Consider the following 17,706-nt stretch of genomic DNA (forward strand, 5'->3'; position numbering starts at 1 on the left):
TCTCTGCAGCAGGGAGCCCTGGAGGGACGGGGAACCACACAGCCAGCTTTAAAACGAGCTGAACAAATCCTGCGGTGCAGTTACTGAGGAATGGCCACCTTGTCCTGAGTCACAAAGTGTCTTTCTGTGGTTCTGCTCCCCCTTTGTCCTCCCATGTCTTCCCCCTACAGCTCCCCTTTGCCTCGGCTGCTGTGCTGAAGTGATATGAATTAACTCCAATAGCCGTGGGTTGTGCCCCCAGCTTACTGCCTTCCCCACTTCCACATCTGCAATGGCATATACTTCTAGTCTGTATCTCTGTACTTGTCTCTCAGCTGGAGACAGCAGGAGCTCCAGGTTTGGGTGGGACCTGCCTTCATGGCCGCTCCACCGCCACCACCACTGACGTTGCTCAGGGCCCCATCTCCCACAGCAGGGAGTGTGCTAACATCTCCGTTGTACAAAACCTGGCAAGTTCACAGATGACTCCACTTCCATGAAGCAGAAAAGAAGAGGACAACCTGTGCTTGCCAGGAGACGACAAGGGGAGGGGTGTCTCTGAGCCGCAGAGAAAGGCAGGTACCTACCAGCACCCACCGCAAGCCAAAGCAAAACGCCATCCAGGGTAAGACACTGCGCTGGTGTCTGTGCGAGAAAAAACTGTCACACTGCGTAACACCTACCCCTCCAGCCCAACCATGAAAGCACCTCCCTTCCCCTCCCACCTTCCACATCAAGGACCGCTGCAAGCAGACACTGACCCTGCCGCAAGCAGGCTTATGCAGAGCGTTGGCTGAGTCCCTGTCACCACCCATGCCACCAGTTACCTTCCAGCTTACACCCCTGCACCGGCACTGCAGTCCAGCTCAACAAGAGCACAGGAACAGAGCAACACCCATCCCAACGGCAATTCCGTGACCTGACGGTTCACAGCATGGTCGTCTTCCATACGGCAAGCTGGGTGGAAGGAGGTCCCGCTTCCACTGGGCTAGCTTACCCAGAGCCTAGCAAGGCACGGGGGAAGGTGCAGGGGCAGGAGAGGCATCGCAGGGCCCAGCACAGCAAATCCCCCTGGGAGACCATCCTAAAACCCAGCCTAGAAAGTCAGCATCTCTCCATATCGAACTGCTGGGCTGCTACGAGGGTGTTTCTCATCTGAGCACAAGGGAACTCTTTCTTTCTCCTCTTCTTTAGCTACAAACCTGTTTGTACAGCCCTTTGCACCCAGCAGCTCTGCACTCCAGCTTTTGAGCCCGACCCATGCTCAGCCAGACTCAGGTCAAGGCAGAGGATCACAGTAGGACCTGGGCTACAATGAGGTATCACGAAAGACCTACAGTCAAGGCCGATACGGATTTATCTCAGCATCGTTCTCCTGTGCGAGGCTGGCCACCGTGCTGGCACGCTTCCTCTCTGAAACCACCACCAGCAACATCTTATTTTGGTGAGACAAGGACCTTGGCTGAAGTCCCAAGCAGAGGGCTGGAAGGGGGGGGGACAGCCTTGATACAAAAATTCACGGATGCTTCTCCTCACAGTCCTCCCTTTCAGCCTGCGCCCGATCCCACCCATTCCCAAGCAGGACAGCCAGGTGGGGGGAATGGAGAGTAAGAAAACATCTGAACAGGCAGAAGAGATTCCCCAGTGAACAGGCACCTACGCAGCTCCTCCACCCTGCTCCCCTGCATGTAGATACATCAGGGCTTCCACTACCTCTGCTACGTGCAGGCACCCTTCCTTTGTCTACTCAGTGAGTATTGGAACATCAGCATCTCTCTCACTGAGCCCTTTGCTTCCAGGGCCAGGCCTACAGAAACTCATCTGGGGCTTCTGCTCCAGTTTTTCTCAGGAAAAACTGCCACTCATTTCCAGACACGAGACCAATACAATAGGATGGGAATTTCAGTCTTTGGAGCAGGAACCCTGCAACCCCATGGATATTTTGCACTGTTTTTGGAGGGTCCTTCAAGGCTGACTAACCAGTTTGCTGTCCACACACTGCAGCCCATGGGACCCCCACCCGACAGCCACCAAGGAGCGTAAAAGCCTGGCAGGCGCCCATCGTGGCAGGCGCCCATCGTTTGATCTGACGCCAGCGGGCTTGGGCGGCAGGAAGAGCGGCACGGCTGTGGGGGCAATAAGAAATGTTTTCGGCAGTGTGGCTCCGGCTTAGGCTGATGGCTGCAAAACACCAAGATGAGGGCAGTCCCCACCCAGGGATGAACAAGCGTGTCCTTCAGCCAGAGAGGAAAAAAGATTAAGGAGGGATTTTTCACACTCGCATACACTTAAGAGGAAAAAATATTTACATGAGGGAGAAGCGACTTGGCAGGGGCTTCCCAGAGGCCGTTTGCTGCTTATGCATTTCTCAGGACTGGACTGAGGCCGCAGAGCTCAGCGGTGGAGCCCAAACCCCCCGAGCTGCCGAGGAGGTGGGGAGCTGCGTTCGGACCGTCTCTAGGGCTGGTGAGATCCTCTCGCCGTTGCTCCTGTTGCCTAAGCCTGCAATGAAGTCATGCCTGCGAGACCGCAGGTAGCTCTGGCAGTGGCCGCCGTGGTTTCCTAATGCCTTTCCTTGGCACCGCTGGAGGACCAGAGCCAGGATCGGCTGCTGGGAGCCTTAGGGCCATCACCGAAGGTGCTGCGAAGTAGGGACTGCGCTCTAAGCACCTCTTAGGATCAAGCACCTTTCCATAAGGTGGGATATGAAACGTTCTCCAGTTTGAATGTCCCGTTTTAACTGGGGTGGGGGAAGCTGGATGGCAGCTCCCCCCCGCCAGATGCTGAAGGTCTGACTCCGATTCCCTCTTCAGGACCCCTGCAGTCAGCAACAGCTTGTATTTCTAGCTGGGGCTCTCTGTCCCTTGAAAGCACAAAGTTACAAACCCATAAATTGTTATAATTTGGGCCGTGTTTTGGCAGTGCCTGGTGTAGTCCCTCCCTGTCCAAGCCGCACAATGCCTCTCTGCTGTTGTTTCTGGAAAGGAGAAGCCTCAAAATGTGCAGGGCACACACCAGCCTCTGCTGCCAAGATTTTCATCATGGTCTTAAGTGGCATAAAGAATGCAAAATACTTGTCATTGCAACAGGCTGGGCTGGGATCCTGCTTGACATGAACCATGCTCTTTCTTCACCCCCACCTGAAGCAGCAAGAGCACCAGGACAACAGGGAGCTAAAGCAACCTGGGACAGACAGAGTGACCTGCCAGACTGTGCTGCTGGCACCCCATTCCTGCAGGGCAATCCACCCCATCACCCCTGCTTCCAGCCCAAGCTCCAGCCCAGCACAGCCGGAGCAGCTGCAGCACAGTGTTTGCACTGTGGGAGCCAGGACGAAGGAGCCCTGCCGGTTCATCCTGGGCGAGGTAAGGCCTGGCTCAAACAGATGAGAGGGAGCAGAGTCCGTATTCAGTCCTGCCACAATGCCGGCATGGGGGCTCGCTTCTGGGCCGGAGCAGAGCAGAAACAGCACCGGGCTTTACGGACAAGCCCTGCGTGCATTTGGTAGTGTTTCGCCTTTCCCATCCCAACGGTCTCTGCACTGGACACCTGTGTTTCCTCCCAGTCCCAGGGAAGGCTGGCACTGGTGACCAGCCATAGAGGATTAAAGGCCCCAGCTGTACCGGTCGGCGCTCCTGCAGCAGCCCTGCTCTGCCACAGCAGCCACTCCAGGCTGCCGCTGTTTCAAGTCCAAACAGGCAGAAGAGCAGGAGGATTTTTAAAAACGACTTTGCCTGCGCACCCTGACACAAGAGGTGAAAACCAGAGAGGCCCTTTTATGGCGAGGAACTTCCTCACCCTCTCCAGGGCCCAAAGCGCTGCACGAACTCGTGAAACTCTCGTCCACGGGAGGAGGCTGGGTGTGCCGCCCCGCCAGCACCAGCCTGTTCGGGTGTTGGGCTGGCTAATGAGCCCTGCAGGACCCACTGGAAGAGTCTTGGAGAGTATAGGGGAAATACAGCCAGCAAAACAGCTTTAAGCACGGACACTTGACTACGAGCATACCATAAATACTCTTTATTTAAACACAATGTCAATCAATAGGACCTGCAATAAATACTCAAACTCTTCAACATACAGACCTTCATCTATGTACCTACCTAGCACAACAAAGCACTTTTACATTTCCTTGTTTATGTACAGATCTAATATCGCTTTATATAGATAATGGACATATATATACACAAATATACACACATATATCTAATTATATATGCACTTGTGCAAAAATGACCTTACCAAGGACAGTAAACAAGTAAATATTTCCCAATCCACTCACGTTGGCACTGACAATATCGCACTGAAATTCAGTTGTACGCTCCTGCCATTGGGAGGGTGAGAAAGCAGGGGAAAAACAGAAATTGCATGCATGGAGAAGCAGCAGATTCGCGTTTTTCATGATGAAGGACATCTGTAGAGGCTCGATGCCCCCTGAAATACTCTGCTTGATTCATCACCCTTACACGCAGATACCCACTGCCAAACCCAGGTGAATCAGGGTTGTGCCCTGCTCTTACAACGCTTACCAGGAGAGATAACCTCCTTCCAAGGTCTGTGTAAACTCCAGTTTCGAGCATGCACTGCTCTGTCTACACCCAGGTTGTGTCACTAAGACCCCAGGGGAGCGTTTGTGCTCCCGACCGAGCTGGCTGTACTTTGTCCTGCGGCAGGCAAACACGAGCCTGGGTTGTGGCACAGGGCCTGCCCGTGCTGCCAGCTGCAGCTGGGGCCCTCAAGGAGCAGCCGTAGTGCATCTCCCAAGAGGCAGCGCTGGGTGAAATATCGCTGCCCTGCTCTGTAATACGACAAAAAGCACCTACAGGTCCCCATGGGTGACCCGTGCCGCTGGTCACACCGCAGGAATGTCTCTGATAAGAGGGTGTAGCTACCCCAGCTGCCAAATGACGGTGTCTCCGCAGCCCGGGATGTGTGCTCATTGCAAGATGTTCTCTTTGCCCCTAGGAAGAGAGGTTAGGACTAACGCTCGCTTTCAAAACACCTCCAATAGAAGAATAACAAGGGGCAGAAATGCTCAAGCTGCTGGGTTCAAGTCTCAGAAAGAGCCAAGCTTTCCCGCCAAAAGAGACCTTGTTGCACAGGGAGGAGATGCCAAAGAGTGGCTGTGGTCCCACTCATGGGCCTGAGAAACCAAGCACAAGTGTAAAAACAGGGATGAAAGGGACCTTAATCCTTGCAGAACACTAGTCTCGGGGAGCCTGGGGTCACACCACCTCTCTGCTGAGAAGAACCTCCAAGGCCAGGGCAGCTTTTCAAAACAGCCCTTGCTCATCTGAGCCTGAAGAGCCACCCTGGGTACCACGCACACTGCAAACCTGCAGCGCAGGCACCGATACCGTCTTACAGGTCAGCAAAAGCTGCGGGTCAGCCGAGGTACGAGGTGCTTCACCAGGGCTGGGTGCTTCTGCAGAGGCAGCTGGGGAGGGGGAAGACGGGCGATGCTGGCGAGCAGACCAGCAGGCACCGTCCCCGGTCCCCCTTTCCATCCTCGCTGCGCAGGGACACGGCCAGGCGCTGCCACCGTCGGTCAGGAAACCTTTCCTTCCCTGCTGCTTTTGGAAGGATGGCAACTTTCTATCTGCTGACAGAAAGCAGAGAAGGGAACATGCAAGACAGGACATCCTCCCTCCTGCCAGAGGAATGAACATGCTCATAAACCCCTCTCCTTGGGAAATGGATTCATCGTACCACTGAAAACAAACACTCGGAAGCAGAGGACTGGCAAAGGGAGGGGGACAAAAGCCCTTCCCTTCGCCAGGGCGGGTGTTGGAGCCTCCTGGCAGCAGGAGCACTGAAATACCAGAAGGGCAAGAGATGCTGGGAGATGGATCCCAGCCTGCTGTTTACTCCTAGCCTGTCAATACCCTCCCCTCTACGGCAAAAACATGACCCTTACAGTAAATAAATACATAAACAAGCCCTTTGAAAAGCCCAGCGGCTGTGACGTGGGAGAGCTGAAAAGCACGTCGTGTGCCGCTCACGCATCCGCTCCCCCTCCGGAGAAGCTGGGCTCTCCTTTCTGCCCTACTAATCCCTGGCCTGTTTTTAAAGATTTGGGCGCATTTGGTAACGTAAGTCTCTTCCCTCCCTCTCTGCCGTGCCCGCTGCCTTGGCTGTGTCCTTAGACCGGGGTCCCACGGGGAGGCTGCCAGCTGTGGACCCGGCTCCACGGGTGAGGCCGAGCTCCGCGCGCCCACCCCGGCGCCCCGCGGCAACACGATGTGTGCTGACAGGCAGTGCTGTGCATTAGGAATTGCTGAACAATTCGGGATATGAGGCACTCTGGGAGCAGCCAGCCCTTAAGAGATGCTCGAGTCGAGCTTGCAGTGGGGACCTGCACCCAGACCCCATCCCCTCCGCCAGCTCCCCTCGCACTTCCACACCTCCCCAGTGCTGGAGCAAGCAGCAGGTTATATTTCAAGGCCTGGGCTTCCCAGAAAGCAAAAGCTCTCCAAGAATGCTCCCACAGAGGCAAAGGACTGACATAACTCAGCAGCTCTCCATACTCTGCCTGTTTTGGAGGACAAAGCAAAGACGGCCCCTGACGTGGGAACTGCAGCTGCCCAGCTCACCAGCAGAACCGACAGCGAGGACGGTATTTTGTAACAACACAAAAACTGCATTTGTGATGCTCATCTTGACTAAGACTTTAAAAACAACAACAATCTGTTTGGCCAAAGTGGCTAAAAGCAGTGAAGGTACCGCGAAGCTCCCGTTAGCTGTATGCACGGGCAGCATCCCACCCGTGCTCTGTCCACCTTCGCGGCAGTGCCGTGAGGCAGAAACCAGCCTGCTCTGTTTGCAGTAAGAATTTGGTATTTTGTCACAGTGATTTTCCTCAAATGCAGTCATCGCTGTGTGTTTTAGCAGATGTATTTAGCCTGAGCCAACTCTCTGCTCCTGTAAAATCCTAAGTACCCTAAAATCAATCAATCCTAAATACCCTAAAATCAATTTAAGCAGCTAGTGTCCCGACTTCAATGCTCCACTTTTTAATGCCTAGCATGTATCTATAAAACTATCCTTTTATTACAAAGTATTTTAACAGGCCAAAGGATCCCTTTACACAGCTCTTCTTTTTCAGCCATGGAACAGGGAAGGTTTGCCAGGTTCAGCTTTGGTGATGCCATAATATTTTTTCCTCCGATATTTCTTTCGATTCCAGCTGCCCCCAGAACTGCAGTTTGTACTTCACCAGTTTTACTAACGTTGCCTTAGAGGAAAGAAATCAGTTCTTCAACACTCAGACTTCATTGCAAGCCTGGGGTTTCCTAACACCGTAGCTGAGCGTCGGTGTACTGAGGTCAACTGCCCAGTGCAAAGAGCCCAGCGGCCCCTGCCCCTTCCGCACCCCGGCACTGTGGATGCCGGAGTGCTTCTGCAGGTAGCCGCTTGCTCGCCTCTCAGCCTTGGCCACATACAGCCGCAACATCTGAAGCAGGAACACAGCCAGCCAAACAAACAGAGCGATTATTTGGACAACAAAGTCCTGGTCCACAACATATGCTACTCAAATGCAAATAATTACTACTGGTAAAAATACAGACAGCAACCGAAATGTGGACACTGGATTTCTTTGTGCTGGAGGCTCCTGCGCCAGCGCCGGGGGGAGTTTGGCTGCGGAGCCTGCTGACCCCAGGCCAGGAGCTGGCTGTCACTGCGGGACACCTCCTCCCCCCCGGCCCCTGCTCCCCGCTGCCCCTGGGTGTCGCAAAATACGGCAAGTGACGGGCAAGATTAAAAACGCTGGGGATACAGCAACACAGGCGATATGGATCGCTACGATCAAGAGGTTCATTTTCACGTTTTCAGTTCCCGCTGAATGCTACAGAATAATCATGGCCCGCACCGAACTACAGTGCATCTCTAGCCCGAGCGTGTGTACCTACCCCGACTCCGCGGCCCTCTGGCCGCACACATTTCAGCCCGTGTACACCATGAAGCAAACAGCACCTGGCTGCCGGGACCCCGTGCCGGCTCTCCCCCTGCTCCCACAGCCTGCTCACGTTTATCTGCGGAGCAAAGGTTTTTGCCGGCCCGGGGCCTCACACCCTGCACCGTGCCATCGCAGCCCGCCTTTGCTCAAGCGGCTCCCGCTCGGAGGATGTCGGGCACTGCCGAGAGCCCCACCAAGGCAGCGCGTGAGGGCACTGGCAGGCGCCGGCATCGAAGCAGAGGAGAGGCAGGAGGGAAGGGCTCTCAGGCACGTTCCCTGCCGCTGCTGTAGTGCTGAGCAGGAGAGGTGGCAAGCGGAGCTGAGCCAGCCCCTGCCACAGGGCTAGAGGAGCCCAGCCTCCTCCAGAGGCTAGGGTGCCCAGCACCCTTTCCAAGCAGGATCAGGTCCATTTTGGGAAAGAAGGGAGCATAGGAGTTTCCACACCCCAGCCCCACAGAAGCTTTGCCATGAGGGGTGCGAGGGCTCCAGGAGGAGCTGGTTGCTGCCCTGCACCTTGCAGCGGCCGCAGCAGAGAGCGGCGGCGATCCCGGTCCGGGGGGTTCCCCTCCCGCCTCCCCGGGGCTGCCCCTTGCGGCACCAGCGCTTGGGGCAAGTCCTTCTCAGGGCGGCCAGGAGAGCCAGGGCCACACGGGGACCGCAAAGAGGCCTCGCAGCCAGAAACCCCGCTCCGCTCGCCCTCCCCGCCTCCCACCTCCCCAGTCTCCTTGCAGCGCTGCCCCAGACCCCCTCTGCCGCCCGCAGCGGGGGGTCCCAGCCCCCGGGGACCCAGCTCCGGGCCACCCCGGCCGGTCACCCCCCTGCAAAGCCAGCTCTGCCGGGGACGCGCCCGTCCCCAAACCGACCGGCGAGTCCGCAGCAGCCGCGCAAGCAAAACCCGCGCGGTGCGGGGCAGGGGCGCGGAACTGCGCGGGGCGGGGGAGCCGCAGACAGGCGGTGCCGAGCACCCCCGCGGGACACGGCGGCCCCACGGAGCGCCGACAGCTCCCGGCAGCACCGGCGTCCCCCGTCCCGAGCGTTTCGGAAAAGCCCCCGCACTCGCCCAGCCCCCGGCTCCAGCCTGGCACGCAGCGGCCGCCGGTGAAGGCGAGAGGGGAGCTCCGCTTCCCAGCCCGGTCGCCTCCTCCCTCCAGCTGGGACCCTCAGAGAGCCAGCCCCCGGCAGCAGGGCCCGGCCCGGCCCCCCCCGCCCCCCCGCCGCCAGCTCCCGCAGCCCGGCACCGAGCCGCAAATCCTGCCGCGAAGCGAAAAGCCCCTCCACAAACCAAGCAAGCAACCTACAGCCGTCCCGCGGCCGGAGCGGCGCTGAGAAGATGAACCATCTCCTCCTTTCCCACCTCCCCGCCTCGCCGCCGTTGGAGACCTGAAGTTAAACCGGCGGCTCAGATGCTGTGCGGGGAGCCCCAACAAAAGGGCGGGCTGGGGTCGCAGCAGCACTCCCCGGTGCCGCGGTCCTGCCTCCCGCAGCCACAGCCTCGCGTTCGGGGCCGTTTGTTTCTGTTACCTCGGCAGAAGTCCCGCGGCACTCGGCAGAAAGAGCGCGCCTTGGTCAAACCGCCCCGCCGAGGGCAAGGGCCCCCGCACGGCCCCCGGGCCGCCCCCGGCCGGGCAGCGCTCCCGCGGCCCCCGGAGGGAAGCGGGAGGACCCCCCGGGGCGGGCGGCTGCAGCCCCCGCGCCGCTCCCGCCGGCGGCGGCGGCCAGCGAGCCCCGCCCGGGCCGAGCCTGAACCCCCCCGCCGCGCTCCGGGGAGCCGGGGCCGAGCCCCCCGCAGCAGAGCCCGGCAGCCCGCCCGCCCCTGCCCCGGCACCCCCCGCCCCTGGGCAGGAGGGCCGCCGAATCCGGGGTTCTCGCAGCCACCAGCTTTTAGGTGCAGAGGATTATTATTATTATTATTAATTATTATTATTATTATTACTACGAGTGGGGGGTCGCTTTTCCATCGCTCCTCTGCAGCCCCGATGCGTGCTGCGCCAGAGCCCGCGCGTCCCGCCGCTACCCGCTAGGCGCAGTACCTGTGCAGTGCAAAAAGTCCTGGGGGCGAGGGAAGGAGCCCTCCTCGCACAGCAGCTCGCAGGTTTTGTCCGATGCCAGGGGGTAGCCGTTGTCCTCCTCGTTGTAGTCGCTCTTGCCGTTGCTGTTGGAGTAGCCGTTGGCGTACATCTTCAGGGCGGACCTGCGGAGGCACAGGAGCTCCTGGAAGGCGTACCTGAAGTCCGGGCTCCGGCAGTAGATCAAGGGGTTGAAGGCAGAGTTGACGTAGCCCAGCCAGTTCAGGAGGATGTACACGTACTTGGGTATGATGTCGTCCTGGATGACATGCACGATGTTGACGATGAAGAAGGGCAGCCAGCACAGCGTGAAGGTGCCCATGATGATGCCCAGGGTCTTGAGGGCCTTGTGCTCCTTCAAGAAGAACTTGGAGGAACGGCGGTGCCCGGCTCCCCCTTTCTGCTCCTGCTCCTTGTTCTGGGTGTGAAACCTCCCCTCGCTCCTGTCTATCTTCTGCAGCTGCTTCTTGGCCACCTGGAAGACCCTGGCGTACACGAATACCATGACGACAAGCGGCAAGTAGAAGGAGATGATGGAGGAGGCAATGGCATAGGCTTGGTTGGTGAAGAAGTCGCAACACGTGTCCCTCTCGTAGCACAGGATGGCCTCGTCACGGTCTGCCCGGTACCAGTGCATCTGGATGGGCAGGAAGGAGGTGAGGGCCGAGACCACCCACACCACGAGGATGACCAGGCGCGCCTTGCTCTTGGTCAGCAGGCTCTGGTACTTGAAGGGGGAGGTGATGGCGAAGTACCGGTCGACGGCAATGACGCAGAGGGTCTCAATGCTGGCCGTGACGCAGAGCACGTCCAGGGAGGTCCAGAACTCACACCAGAAGTTCCCAAACTTCCACATTTCCATGATGATGTGGCTGGCGCCGAAGGGCACCACGGCCAGCCCCATCACCAGGTCGGCGCAGGCCAGCGAGGTGATGAAGTAGTTGGTGACAGTCTGGAGGCGCTGGAACCGGGCGATGGCGGTGATCACCAGCACGTTGCCGAAGACGATGGCCAGCACGATCACTGACATGAGGATCCCCATGCCCACCATCCACACGTCCCGCGACACCGTGGGGTCGGCGGCGCTCTGGTTGGCGCTGGCGTTGCCGCCGGGCAGCTCGGTGCCCGCCACCCCCATGGCCCCCCCAGCAGCCCCCCGGGCAGGCGACGGGGGCTCGGCTTTGCCTAGGGCTCCTCGGCGGCAGCGCTGCACCGGGCGCCGCGCATACGGGACGGCAGGTGCGGGGCGGGCTGGGCGCGGGGGCGCCCCCGCCGTGGGTGCCTGGGGCCGCTCCGCTCCGCTCCCGTTCTGTTCTGTTCTGTTCTGTTCTGTTCTGCTCCGCTCCGCTCCGCTCCGCTCCGTTCCGTCCCGTCCCGTCCCGTCCCGTCCCGTCCCGTCCCGTCCCGTCCCGTCCCGTCCCGTCCCGCGCGCGGCGGCCGCGCGCCGGCCCGACTCCCCGCGCCCCGCGCGCGCCGCGCCGCTTATAGCAACGCCCGCCGTGACATCAGCCCGCCCCAGCCAATGGCAGCCCGCGCCGCGCCCCGCGCGCCCCTCGCACCCCCCGCGCCCCGGCCGCCGGCCCCACGCGCGTCCCCGCCCCGCGCACCCCGCCCCACGCGTGCTCCCCCCCCCCCCGCGCGGGCTGCCCGCGCCCCACGCGCGTCCCCGCCCCGCGTCCCCCCCGCTCCACGTCTGCTCCCCCCCCCCCCCCCGCCCACGCGTGTCCCCGCCCCGGGGTGTCCCTGTGCTCTCCACCCCCAGGCGCTGCCTGCCCTGCAGCGTCCCCATGCCTTCCTCCCTGCCCCGCGGGTGTCCCCGCACCCCCCGCCCCACCCACGCACCCCGTGTGCTCCCCGCCCCGGGGTGTCCCCAGGTGTCTCCAGGAAAATCCTGAGGACGCTGCTGGTGCTCACAGCGCCTTCGTCCCTGGCTGGGCGCTGGGGTCTGGCCTTCCCGAGAGCCCCCACCCCACCGGTGACAGTGCCGGGACGTCACCCGGGTCTCTGTCCCCCCCGGCCCCCCCCCGCCCAGCACCCCCAGCCCCGCCCCGGCGAGCACCCAGGCAGCCGGGGTGGCGGGGCGCCTCTGCGGCCCCAGCCCAGAACCCCCGGCGCCGGCCGGGGCACGGGCACCCCTCGGCTGTCCCAGGGGCGCCGGCCGGGCGGGAGGCTGGGGGACGGCGGTGCGCTGCCACGCTGCAGCCCCGGCACCATCGCAAGATTTCCCGCCAAAGCAGACAAATTGGCTAAATAAGGACCGAGGAATCCCGCAAACTTCCTCCTAACCTAACGGGAGCCGACGCTGCCGCTGGAGTTTCATTTCTGCCCGTTGCTCGGTACTGACACCGTCCAGCCTCGTGCTGCTCCCCGCAGAGACACGTCACACTGCCTGCAGGCCCCGCGGGGCTCGCGGAGGTGACAGCGAAGCCTGGAGGCTGCGGCTCTAAAATCTCCTTACGCCACAGAAAGGGAGAACAGAAAGAGCTGCTTTTGCCCAGTGTCTCGTTGGGTGCTGCACCATGGCCCTCCTGCGGCAGAGGCAGTGGAGGACTCCCGCCTTCGATAGCAATTAAGCAGTTACTAATGTTAAATCTCGTTTGAAACACGTCAGCCGCCGGAGCCTGGCGGGGCTTCGCAATTCCGCCCCGTTTTTTCCGGATGGCGAGGCTGTGCCGCGGCGCCGAGGGCCCGGCGCTGGCAGCCGTCTCCGGGCTGTGGTGGGGAGCAGCCCTCGCCCCGCCACCCGCGCCGCGGCCCGCCAGGCGGCCGTGTCCCACCCCGCTGCGCCCGGGCTATTTATAGGGAAGAGCCAGGTGCACGGAGAGGAAGCTTTGTGGTTTAAACAGAGGGGCAAATGAGGTGCTGGCCTCGGGAAATAAGATGAAAGGCAGTTTCAGTGGCAGGAGGTTTCTGCCTCGGCAGGGACCTTCCTTAACCGGTGGCTTCCGCGCGTTGCTTCCGCACCGCTTCTGCATTCGCACGCTTCAGAGGTTTTAAAAATGAGGAGACGCGAACAGAAGATCTGCAGGGCACCCTTCCCGCTGCAGACACGCGCAGCCTTTGGAAAGCAGGGGTGTCTGGAGGAGCCACGTGTGTGGTGCTAATCACCTTAGCTAATTACCCAAAGCTTCCACTGCCCACCGTTGAGCTAAACGGGGCCGTGCGTTTCCCGCGGGTGCCGACAGGTACAGCTGTAACCAGCCGGCGTGGGGCTGTAGCACTCCATCGGCTCTCACAGACTTCACACCCGCTGAGGACCCGGTCCGTGCGCAGGCGCAGGCTCAGTTAGCGCTTGCTAACGCACCTCGCGTTAGTTAGCAGCACGCACCTCGCAGGGCCACCATGGCAAGCAAGTGCTGGCAAACAGGTACAGTCAAGATGCAGTAGTGGGAGAGCAGAGCAGGGAAGGAAAAGCAGGAGGTGTGGAAACACCACCTTGTCCCAGCTCCCTGTTCCCCCTTCTCTTTTACGAGCTGACCAGAAAGGCCCAGCAAGCGACCAACGGAAGTTGCTGGTAATAACCTGGCGAGTTTGCTGTGCTGCTTCCCGTGGGTTAGGCTAACACCTGGGAATACCTGACACCAAATCAAAGCGTTCAAAAGGCATTAGGTCCCCTGTCCTAATAGACATACAAATGTTCATCCGTGCAGGAAGCACTGAGTCCTGACAGGAGGACAGCGGGTTTGGGGACTTGGTGGGAAGCACCAGCTCCGGGAGAGTCAAAGCTAAGTTCTCTGCTTGGTAACAAGTGCTTTATCAAAGGCATCCGTGTGTCCTGCACCTCCCTGGTGACAGTCCTACCTCCCTCCCCGAGCCTGCTTCTGAACTCTGGAAGCCTCTGTGGCCCAGGGTGCAGCAATCGGTGAGCCCAGCTTACATCTGAACATTTTGTCTTCGCTGTACTGTATCCAAAGAAGCCTGGACCGCTGCTTTGGTTAACAGGGTGCGGTGGAGGAAGCAGAGAAAGGCTGATTTTTCTTCCTTGATTCTGCAGCTCTTGCTTGTGTTGGCAATCTTTGTTCGCCTATGTGAGGTGTGTCGGGGTGGGCCCGTGGCTTGAGCAGATTTCTGCCCCTGGCTATGCAGCCGTCACCCACAGCAAGCGGGACTAGTGACCACAGGTTCAAAATAAAGGCAGGAATTTGCCCCACATAAAAATAAATTTCACCACCCAAAGCTTGAGTTGCTTTTGAGGTTTGCACGCCAAGATGGGAAAGTCTGCACTCCTTACGCTGCCTGAAGTGGTGGGGAGGGCCCCAGCCCACCCCAGAACGCCTCCTTCTGGGCTCCCCGGGCTCGGAGGGTGTCCAAACCAGGCACACCTCATCCGTTTCATGCAGCACATCTGCACCACTGACCCCGCTGCTTTGTCATCACACTAATCTTTTCTCTTTTTATAATTGGATGTGTGCTCCCTCCTTGCTGGGTGACATTTGAAGAACGGCCTGTGGGATCAATGAGAAAGGCAGGGCTGGTAGAAAGAGGTAATCACTTTTATTAGCCCAACTGACATAATTGGAAAAAACAGCCAGGCTTTCGAGCATGCAAGACCTTCTTCAGGACTGTGACTAGCTGGGATGCTGGCCTTAACCCTGCCAGCCCAGAGGCTTATCACAAGCTGGAAAGCACGAAGCACTCTGACATTAAGCAGCTGGCCAGATCAGGCCCTTGGCAAGCGCTCAGAAGTGAGAGTCTTCGACAGAGTGCTGGGCGGGAGACGAATTTGTAAGAATCTCGCAGAGAACTGATAAGTAACAGCGTTTGTCTGGTCCGTCACCGCGGGGAGGGCTGCAGAGCAGCAGCAGCAGCCTGCAGACAGCAGGGAAGCATTCCCCTTCCCGCGGCTGCTGAGCAGCACCAGCCCCTGCTGCGGGCGAGCAGCCCGCCCTGGCCTGAGCCACGCCAGGCACCTTCGGACAACCTGGCAGCACCTGCCCGGAGGGGCTCCATTCTGCTTCTCCCCTTTTTTCTGCTGCGTTCGTTTGCGTGTGCCTGGCCCGGGCCATCGGCGGGCCCTCGGCGGTGCTGCGGCGGTGCTGCTGGGGGAAGGGGGCCGGGGACGCCTTCCGAGGGTCGCCCCTGCCTTCCTCGGGGGCTTGTGGCTTCTCCCACTGCAAAGGCGCCTGGCAGGGTGCGGGGAGGCTCCGGCAGGTTAGCTGTGGCAGCAGCCCTGCAGCCGCCCGGCTCTCGATTTCTCTTCCTCTCTTGCTTTATAAGCCATGAGGGGGAGCCACCCGTGACTTACAGCTCCCCGTTAATCTCTCGTTTATCCTTGCTTGGAAAAACAGTGCAATTAGAAATTAGGGTTCAAGTGATAAAGTGATTTTTGTTTGCTCGTCTCTCTCTTGGAGCTCCCTGCACGGTCCGGCGGGAGCCCCGGGGTGGCTCCTTGCTCCAGGAGCCCGCAGCCGTAAGGAGCAGCCCAGGGCTCCCTTTGGCACCAGCCTGCAGCAGGGAGGACACCAGAAGGGACAGAAACTCTCCTGCTTCTTTTCCACGGGGGAGATGCTGCCACCTCCACCCTCGGGCAGCCGCCCCAACCCCAGTGCCCCGCAGGCCCATGGCCACCCCGCGCCGCGCAGCGGACGGGGCTGGAGGGGCTCTCCTCCGCCCCGGGGGCTGCAGGACGGCACAAAGTGCCTGAGCCAGCACCCGTCCGGCCTGGGAGCATCCCCAGCGCTTTCACAGGTGCCACCGCTGCTAAAGAGCGCCCAGCCCCACGTCCTCCCCATGAAGGTGCCGGGGGGTGTGAAGGGAAGCTGAACGTGGGGATCTCATTCATCTTGCACCAAGGCGGGCAAGATCCTCTGGTCCTCTCTGTGCATCTCCAGGGCACCTGCTGAGTGTGGGAGATCACGGCTATTAACTTCTGAAGTGCTGGCCTTCGCAGGGAAGCAGTTATTGTCCTTTTATTATTATTTTTTTTTTAAACTAGACCAAGGGAAAAGGAAACTGCTGAATATGAGCAATGACCCCAGTGAAAACCGAGGCGCTTTATATGGAACATGACACTGGCTGGAACAGCTGAGCACCCCAGATTCATTGTCTCTGGGCCAAATACTGAACTGCTCGCCTGTAAATCAATACTGATGGTGAATACAGGTTACAAAATGACACAATGTGAGGGCAGCAGAGGAAACAGAAGAGAGCATCAGAGTAATAGAGGTAAAAGACTGTTATCAAGACTTGTTTTCTTATTACAGTTTTTCCCATAATTGAACATCATTTTCATAAGCGGAGGAGATCACTGTCTCTAACCCGCACCTCCCTCTTGACTTGTCCCTGGCAATGACCTCTGAGCCCGTCCTGCCAGCAGTTTTTCTTGTCCACTCCCCAGTATCTTGTTTCCCCACATGGTGCAAAGCCGTGGTGTGAGGCTGCAGCAGGGGTTTGCCACGCAGTGGAGGTTTTTTGAGTGCAAAATGCACCCCATCCTCCAGGCACCATCAGCACCGAGGTGGCTTCTGCTCTGCCACCCCCACCCAGCCGCTCGGAGGAGACACCCATCAGGTGCAATGGGCACCTGGGGCCACAGAGCAGATGAGGCTACTTAAATGTAGCCATAAGTTCACGGGAGCCCGGGCTGGAGTCACGCTGAATTGCACGCTCATAGTGTGAGGCAGACAAGCCTGATTCAAACAAAATGCCCGAGCTGTGGCCACCCCGAGGTGCCTTGCTCCTTACCTCCAGCCTCTTTCCTGCCCTTGTCCTTGCAAGGCGGGCTGAGCTCCTCAGATAATGCTCAGTATCATTAGGCAGGAGGCAAATTGCATGGCACCTGCACTGGCCCAATGCAAACCTCTGACTCACTCACACAAATAGTGGGCATGTATTTGGGAGGCAAACCGGGGAAGCAACACAGAAAGCACAGGGCCCTCTGCCCTCTTCACCTCTCCACCGTCAGTGAGGGTCTGCTGCACCCCTCAGGTGAATCCTGCGCCTGGGGACAGAGATCCCTGCGGGCGGTGGGGCCAGGGCCTCACCTCTCATTCCTAATTTTAGAAGGCTACTTCATGAGCTTATAGGAAAGGGAACTCTGTGTGCCGGAATATGTGCCCAGTTCTACTGAGTCCAAGAGGAAATTTGTTTTTTCCTGAGAGCTTTCTTATCAAATCTGCTGCATATCAAACCCAAAATAGCTTGTGTGGCTGCTGGTCAGACCAAGCTTTCCCTCAGCTCTGAGGGATGGTTCCAGAGCCAGAGGAGGATTTGCTAACGCACTGCTGCAGGGTGGCGTGGCCATGGTGGGTGCTGCGTGCACACCCAGGGGACTTTAATTCAGTTTAATCGCTTTTTCCACCATGGGCAAGGCCCTTGGCATGGTCTGAAAGCAGGTACACCAACATGTGCCGGGGCCAAGCCAACAGCTGGTGCCTGGGTGCCCTGCGCCGGGCAGGACAGAGCCAGCTGGGGAGCGGAGAGGTGCCTAAGGAGAAGATGGCCAGGTGGAGATGGGGTTGAGCTCTAAGAACAGCTCTGCCCTGTATGCGTGGCCAGGAGGACCGACAGCAGCAGTAAGGGCACAGGAGGAAGGGCTTCAGCAGTGCTGAGATCTTGGACAGGTTTGCACAGCCTGTGGTGGAGATTATGGCACCCTGGCATACTTCAAAAGCCACGCAATCCCCGTCTTCTGAGCCCCTGGGCAAGTGCTTCGCATTTGCATAGGTGCTCCAGACCTGGAGTGTCAATGCACGCAAGGAGAAAAGA

The 17,706-nt window shown here is 59.2% G+C and overlaps 1 protein-coding gene across 4 annotated transcripts in view; it reads right to left on the reverse strand.

Moving 5' to 3' along the window:
* ADRB2 (adrenoceptor beta 2) overlaps window positions 1-11,400 on the reverse strand; it is a 35,614-nt gene extending 24,214 nt beyond the window's left edge. The window contains exons 1-3 of one of the 4 annotated variants that reach the window (XM_087754065.1): window positions 10,755-10,815; window positions 9,964-10,636; window positions 4,143-5,575 (exon numbers count right to left, since the gene is read on the reverse strand). In XM_087754065.1, the coding sequence (XP_087610191.1) occupies window positions 5,250-5,575; window positions 9,964-10,636 (999 nt within the window). In that variant the 5' untranslated portion in view covers window positions 10,755-10,815 and the 3' untranslated portion in view covers window positions 4,143-5,249. Of the gene's footprint in view, window positions 1-4,142; window positions 5,576-9,943 lie in introns of those variants that run through there. The other 3 variants (XM_087754063.1, XM_087754064.1, XM_009472236.2) reach the window with 3 other exon arrangements.
* Window positions 11,401-17,706: the final 6,306 nt, after the last annotated feature.

Source organism: Nipponia nippon, unplaced genomic scaffold, assembly GCF_047370975.1.
Source record: "Nipponia nippon isolate SJK-2023a ecotype South Korea unplaced genomic scaffold, ASM4737097v1 scaffold_17, whole genome shotgun sequence".
In the NCBI taxonomy this organism is placed as follows: Eukaryota; Metazoa; Chordata; class Aves; order Pelecaniformes; family Threskiornithidae; genus Nipponia; species Nipponia nippon.